The sequence below is a fragment of the Zeus faber genome (genome assembly GCF_960531495.2).
Source record: "Zeus faber genome assembly, chromosome: 17".
Classification (NCBI taxonomy): domain Eukaryota; kingdom Metazoa; phylum Chordata; class Actinopteri; order Zeiformes; family Zeidae; genus Zeus; species Zeus faber.
In genome coordinates this window covers 19,870,727-19,878,392 of record NC_137204.1, presented here as the reverse complement: position 1 = coordinate 19,878,392, position 7,666 = coordinate 19,870,727, and the positions used below count along the sequence as shown (strand labels likewise).

At 40.6% G+C, this 7,666-nt stretch overlaps 1 protein-coding gene across 1 annotated transcript; it reads right to left on the bottom strand.

Annotated features, from left to right (window-relative positions):
* Nucleotides 1–867: 867 nt before the first annotated feature.
* ess2 (ess-2 splicing factor homolog) lies at nucleotides 868–6,459 on the bottom strand. Its single transcript, XM_080017417.1, has 10 exons — nucleotides 6,127–6,459; nucleotides 5,331–5,499; nucleotides 5,096–5,194; nucleotides 3,748–3,905; nucleotides 3,517–3,634; nucleotides 3,276–3,409; nucleotides 3,041–3,143; nucleotides 2,333–2,442; nucleotides 2,095–2,210; nucleotides 868–1,823 (listed from the first exon to the last, which is right to left on the bottom strand). The coding sequence occupies exons 1-10, from the start codon at nucleotides 6,268–6,270 to the stop codon at nucleotides 1,544–1,546; spliced, it is 1,431 nt and encodes a 476-aa protein (XP_079873543.1). The 5' UTR covers nucleotides 6,271–6,459; the 3' UTR covers nucleotides 868–1,543.
* Between the last annotated feature and the right edge of the window lie 1,207 nt (nucleotides 6,460–7,666).

Genomic DNA, 7,666 nt, shown 5'->3' with positions numbered 1-7,666 from the left:
CAACCAGCGGGTCGAGCAGGGCCGCGGGGCGGGGTTTATCACATAGTGTTATGTATACACACACGCAGATATCAAGATCTCATATATATATATATTTCTTTTTTTTTTTTTAAACCGTATTTTCCCTTCTAAAGGCCATTTTATATTCTGTATTATATAGGGATGACAACCTCCGCTCTGCATCAATCAAACTTTATACATTTCATACATGTATGTATTTTTTTGAGTTTAGAATTTCTCCAGAGTTCTAATTTTTAGGCCATACTTTAGCTACATCTGTCTCCTTCTCTTTGATTATTTATTAGCTTTCTACTCCCTTCTCTATTTAAATCTTTTATACTGTACTCTATTTATTCCTCCTCTATCCTCACATCGAGCCCCCCCACTAGATATTAGCAGTCTAGCGACCAGCGGATGGTGGTAGCACTCTCATTAGAGAACTTGATCTTTAGTACCACTATATTTGTGAATCTAATGTTTTGTATTTTTACAACTATGTCTTTGTGTACACATGCTTCAGTGCTACGGTATGAAGATGGTATACACAAAATATATGTGAGTATTTGTTATTTAGGACACATCTTGCAGACAAATGTTTGTTATGCAGCCACGTAGTTTGAAGTCACTATCTCCCATCGGCTACATTCACATTTGTCCCGTTTGAATGGCGAGTTATAGTGTAAATCATGAATCACAATCTACCCTGAATTTCCTTTAGGTTCGGGATTTAGATAAGAGGGCTAAACATAGAGAGCTAAACATTCCAAACGTTCCCTACCCCTAACCATGTCCTGTTTTTGCGCTGGCTATAGCGTAAACATTAAGGAATTAGAATACAAATTAATAAAAGGATTCAGATTTCCAGTGATCAACATGTATTTACAACAAACTGTTGTATTAAATGTCATGAAAATGGCAGACTGCCAGTCATGTAAAACCTGCAGTTCAGATATATACATAGAATGCTATCAACCAATGAGATTGTAATAACTTGTAGGACAACTTCAGTTTCGCAAAAGCAAATGGTAAACCCCCCCCCAAAACAACATGGTTACACGTTATTCTGCCTGCATACCAACTGAGCACTGTGTTTGTATATGGTTACTTGTATGTGAACATCAGAATAATATCAATGTAAAGCCAAAACATAGTGGCTCGTGGAAAAACCATGGTACTGTGGAAAAACCATGGTACTATGGCAAACTATTTTTATACCCGCAAACCACTCCATGTCAACACTGGCTCTGCTTCTGTTATACGTAAAAATAATAAACTATACAAATTTAGGTTTTCCTAATTCATGAACATTTTTGTGGAGACGTTAACAACAGTGTTTGAGAAACATCAAGATAAAAATAAATGATTAAAAAAATCCAAAACATTTCATATGGCCCATCAACATAAAACCAGCATACAAATGATAAAACAAATGATTTCCCTTTCCAAAACACTGTTCTGACTAGTACCACAAATACATGCTCAGACTTTTAGCCTCGGCGTGATCCAAAAGAAATATATTAAAGTTCTGTACAAGTTCTTGCTCTCAGAAAAAGTCTGCGGCTTTTCGTCTCTTGGGAAGCTGCAACAGGTCGTCAGTAAGTGAGGCCAGGTCTTGAGAGCTTGGGGTCTTGGCTTTGTTGGGTGTCGGTGTTCCTGTAGGTGTGGACAGGTGACCTATAGGAGTCTTGCAGCCGCTCACAGTGTGTGAGGGCGAGGGTGTGTAACTCGCTCTCAGTGCTTTGTCGGTGTATTTACTGGAAGTCCGATTCACAAGTCTCTGGAGGGCCGGTGTGAGGGCCGGGCTCAGGCCTTTAGGGGTTAAACTGTGAGACAAAAAAGGAAGTCAGTAAGCTTATTGCGGTCACAAACATGGGTAGTGGCTGTTGTATTCTTTAAAAATGCAAAATTTTAAATAAAAGATTCTCATTCATGCAATTAAATATTCTTATGTTAAAAAAAAAAAAAATATATATATATATATATATATATATATATATATATATATATATATATATATGTGTGTGTGTGTGTGTGTGTGTGTGTGTGTGTGTGTGTGTGTGTGTGTGTGTGTGTGTGTGTGTGTGTATGTTTTACCTTGCGAGGTTCTCTGTGACCTTTCGCAATGCCTCCTGTTTCTTAGCACGATTTTTGGCTGCAGCTTCGTTTGCCATCTTTATACCCAGTCTCTCTCTTCGTCCTGGTTCTGGAATCTTAGATGCAAAAATAAAATAAACAAAATAAAATAGTTAAGTCAGCTTAAGACAACTGCAGTGCAAAAAAATACGCAACACTTCTGTTAAATTAATCGGGTAACATCTTGTCATTTAAGCACCTTAAATGATGGACCATGGTTTCTTTCGGCGTAAGGGGTTTCAGACCCATCGAGGCGAAAGGGAGTGCTCTCCAGCTCTCCCCACGTCATTAAAGGAGACTCTGCTACACCTGAGGGGAGGCAGAGGGCTGGATAGATTAGATACTGCAGGTACTTTATTCCACCAGGGTAGCAAAATGAACAGAAACAGCAGCACCGCAGAAAACGTTCATTCATTTATTAAAGTTAAGTTCATTAGCCCCCTCCTAAAATCCCGCATGCAATATTTTTCCACTAGAATTTTTTTTAAAGTGCAGGTGAAAGTAGCAGTTTTTAAAACAGCCCAATTTACTCACGACAGTTGTGCCAGTTTCCACCTACGACTCACATTTTTAATATGCAGGGTGCAGTGGTAAATCAAAGTTCAATTTAGAACAGCATTGTGAGGCTGACATATTTTAATACGCAGGGTGCAGTGGTAAAGCAAAGTTCAATTTGGAACATCATTGTGAGACTGACTTTCAATAATAAGCACTGAGAAACAGTGCCAGGTGATGTATTGTGATTAAGATTGAATCAACATGAGTGCATTTCTATCAGTCATACTGTATAACTCTTTTTTTTTTTTTAATCAATTATATCAAAATGTGGAAAACCAGTGGTATTGGAAGCATACGCCATTTCACAAAGGTACTGCATTTGAAGATAATTTCAGAAGATTTTTTTTACCAGGCGCAGGAGAGGGTGCTCCTTCAAAGCCATATCCATTGACTGTGGGAGAGTCATGTGGGATGAGCTCTTTCCCATCGGGTCCGACTTTACCCTGTTTAAACTGGGAAGCAAATATTTACATCAACAACAGCAATGTTTCTGTTACATGTCCTTTTTTAAATAAACTATATGTTTATCAACATGAGGCAACAGAAGGAGGCAAATCTCACAAGTCAACATTGCTTTCATTTACCTGCGCATTGAGAGCTGCAGCTTGTTGGATCTGGCTTTTGTTGAGAGCTTTGCTGAACGGGTCTCCGACAAAGCGAGTGTTCTTGTGAACGACCTCCCTTGGTTTCTTGAAAAGAGCGTCGTCATCTTTTACACCTGTGTCAGAAAATATAATGGAAGTGGTGTTTTTCAGTATTACTTTCTTTTAATTTGAGTGAATTGTGTCCATTGCTTGAACACATCGCGGGGATGCAGGTCCTCACCCTCAGGATAATACATGAGGGCGTTCTTGGCTTTGTACTCCCAGGTCTCCAGTCCAGCTTTAACACAATCGATCGCCATCTTCTCCGCAGAGGGCAAGGCCAGGTTTTCCTCATGGCGCTAAAAAACGACACCACAAATCCTTAGAATTATATTTAATTAAAAAAAAATAAAACAACATTACATTATAAATCAGAAATGCAATTTCCTGTTTAGATGACATAATTTAGTACCTGTTTGAACTCTGCCTCGGCCTCATACAACCAAGAATGCCTCAACTTTTCCTTGTCTTCTGCCAGGACCATTATCTGCTCAAACGAGGCATTATCTTCACTGGTACTCTTGGCAAGAAAGCAATCCAGACTTGGAAGCTCTTTCTCCAGTCTGCTCTCTGTAAATACATAATTAGCAGAAATGTGTTCATATTAGCAGAGGCACAATAACTCCATTCATAAAAAAGTATACAAGACAACAAAACTAAACTCACTTATTCTCAGGATTACAAAGAAAAGATAAGCTACTAACATAAAAGCATTACATTTCACTGCATATATGTATGAAAGTATGTATATGTATGTGACAAATAGAAAATCTTGAATCTTGAAAGCATAAACAAAATATTTTGGCCCAATTTGTAAATAAAGCTCAATTTATATAACCCTGTCAAGCTGAACAGGATATTTGGCATGCTGGGAATTTCTCAGGCCTTCCATACAAATCGCCTAAACAACTACAACATGTGGGGTGTCTCTCGATCAAACTTTCACCTCCTTCCACCTGTCTGACACCAATGACACTACTGTCACCACTCCCCCTGATATTTGAATTACATAACTGTACGCACAGCAGTCCTATCCAGTACACCACCACTCAGAACCACCACTTCCACCTCAAAACTGTCTCACTGTGCGTCCTACGATGTTGACGTTTTGTTTGGTCTTGTGAGTACTACAGAGCAGAAGATTACTGTAAATATTCTACTGCAAAAATAGTCATCACATTTAGTTTTAAACCAGTGTTCTGTAGTGGTTTAAAACAGCATGCAGATAGATTAAAAATACTCAACACAAACAGCTAACATACATGTTACGTCTAAATATTCACTTTAAATGCAATTATGTAACCGTAGGGTATAAAACCCATGTAAACACCACACTATACCGCGATTATGCTCAGCCCGAGAAATACTATCCCAGTGCGAAGTGTTGATCACTTAATTCTAACTCCCACTGTTTTCATTTCCTAAACCCGTGATCAAGTTGCTCAAATGCATCGGTGATGCATCACTTTGGAAGAGATGGTTTGTCCGCGGTGTTCAGTTTGATTCATGTGACAGCTTCCCCTCGCACAAAACCGGGGTCAACATTTGCATAAACAAATCCTCGTGTGCGGCAATGACACTAAATGTTTGTGTGAAAGGGTGAGAATTTTCAAACTCCTGTTTTTGTCCTCTGATGTAAAAAAGTGAATGGGGTGGAGAAAACTATTTTGAAAGAAGGTAAAAAAAAAAACCATTTTTGATTGTTTTGACAACAATTACATGGAACTAGTGAAGAAGTAGTACTGAAAGGAGTTACTTACCCCCGTCTGTACATTTGCTGCCAATGGATTGTCTGCTGTGAACAGAGGATGGAGTTCCTGGGTGGCCGTCTGGTGTCTCAAAACTGGCTGGTGTGACATCTGGAAATAATAAAGCAAAGAATACCTTCAGACTGCACCCAGACCAAAATATACAATGAGTACGTAAAGATAGAGCGTTCACACTCAACGTGGGACAAAAATCAGTGCAACAGCGCTCCCGGACAGTCGTACTCACACGGCGCTGCAGCCCGTGGCGTCGATTTGGTGAGAGACGAGCCGTATCGTATGGAAATCTCCCTCATCCGCCCCAGGTCACCGCTCTCCTCCGCTTCGAGATAATCCTTCTGCGCTTGTAACTTGGTGACGTCTGGGAAGAAGTCCCTCTGAATGATCTTCTCCAGACTCTGTGTTGGTAATGACGTGGAAATAGACAAAGGTAACAGCTGTGTACACTCAAATTCAGAACATTCTGGCAATAGACGTTCGACACGTAAAGATTTGATTTCATGATACCAAACCAGCACATTCAAAAAGATAGATAGATAGATAGAGCAGCCGAGTCACAGCTCCTGGTTTCATGGTGCATTCAAATTCCTCGGAATTTTTTGACTTTTATTTTGTACACGCAAACCACTTAAAAACCATGTCTAGATCTGTACTTATAGTAGTCAAACTACTGTACGTACAGCCGTCAAACCGGGACCAGCTTATAATAAGGGGCCTGTGTTGTATTTCTAACACGGTTTCTGATTTGTTTAAGTATTATTCTATTGTGAAAACAAAAACAAAAAAAGGGTGTTGGAAAAACAGTAAAATGCAATGTTCCTGTTTTCAGAATACTTTTACAGATCAAAAACTGTCAATTCAATGCAACACGGGCTTGTTATTATTGTCAGCGCGGAAAACACAGTCAACTCCACCTTGTTCCCGGAATCTAGCATGTCGTCTAAAAAAAAACCAAACGGAACCAAATGGTGGGGGACACGCACTAGGATAGGCCCGGTTCCCAGGTAGGCCCGGTTCCCAGTTACCTCAATGTATTCCACTTCATCCAGAACTTTCCGCCCGGGTTGCCCAGTCTCTTCTGGCGGTTTGTTCCGCAGAGCCACCGCGGTCCCGACGGCAGGGACCAGAGTCCCGGACAGAGCTCTCCTCACGCTGGCGCTGCCCTCCATTGTTGCGCCGCGACACGGCTCGCCCCGCTGGTCGGTAAACACCCTCCGTCGACGGACTCCGGCCACCGACGCCCTCCTTTGAAATTCAAACCGCGACGGAATAAATACGAATGAAGAACGTAACAAAGATATGACCCGACCGGGAGAGTAGGACGACGACGCTCGGCACCGTGCGGCTCCGACAACGCGGCGTAGGGCGCTGGGGGGGAGGGGCCTGTGTCGAACGACGACGACGTGACGTCACCCAAGAACAGGGAGACGTCAGCAGGAAACGACAGACAACAACATGCAGATAAATAATACATATAATAATAATAATAATACGCTATCTGAACATTCCCGTGTCCCGTGTATGTGTAGGTTTTGAATTTAACTTATTATAAATAAAATTGTGCAACCCATTAAAAAAAAACAACAAAAAAAAAACAAACCTATGCCACACTGTCCCTTTGTGTCAGTAATTACACCGATGGCGGAATCTTTTTATCCCCTTGCCCAATCAAACTCCCGCACACAACACGAACAATAATTAGACGCGACAAGAAGCGTTTTATTGAAGCATATCGACGGAGTTTTAACACAGAAGCACTTTAACGCACGGCAGTCTCCGCATTAAGTGGCTGCTGTAACCTCCGCAGGCCACCAGGTGTAGCTGTTTTCACCTTATCTCGGCACAACCCGGAGCTTGACGTTCGCAAGGTTTCGTCCGCCCGTCACTACGAATTACAAATGCATTGCATTAAATTATATCCCACTTGTTAACGGGCTCTAGGTATTACATTGAAGGACCCTATAAATACTGCGCAACAATAAAAACGTATAATAAATATATAAAAACGTCCCTTGTTAGTGTGACGTCACAAAGAGCGCAAGAACGCAGGGTCAATCTGCCCTTTCTTGGCTTCGTAACTTCAACATTCAAGTAACCGCAATAAGGAAAAAGAAAAAAGGTTAGCAATAACATGATAATAATGAAAAGCAAATCAATGGGATGAAAATATCCACGGGAAGTACACTCGTACTTACCTTGCAATGTATGCAAAAAGAAAAAGAAAATAAATATATAACACACCAAAAACATGAATGCGAAAAATATCAAAGACACTTTATAATACCCCCGTCTATTTTACTGGTCTTCCCTGAGGCCATGACCATAATAACCATGAGATAGTATATCTTATATTTATAACTCAATATCACATGACTATAAATCAAGGTTAGGATTTAAGTCCATGATAAGGCCGTGAGCCTTATCATGGCTTGAGTTATAAACATCCAACAGGGCTGCATTTCCCTACTTGAAGTTTTTAAGGTTGTGACGTGTGTCCTTAGGTGTTAACCGCAATGTTATTTTTCTTTCCAGGATGTGGGTGAAAGAGTTTGAACAATCCTATTC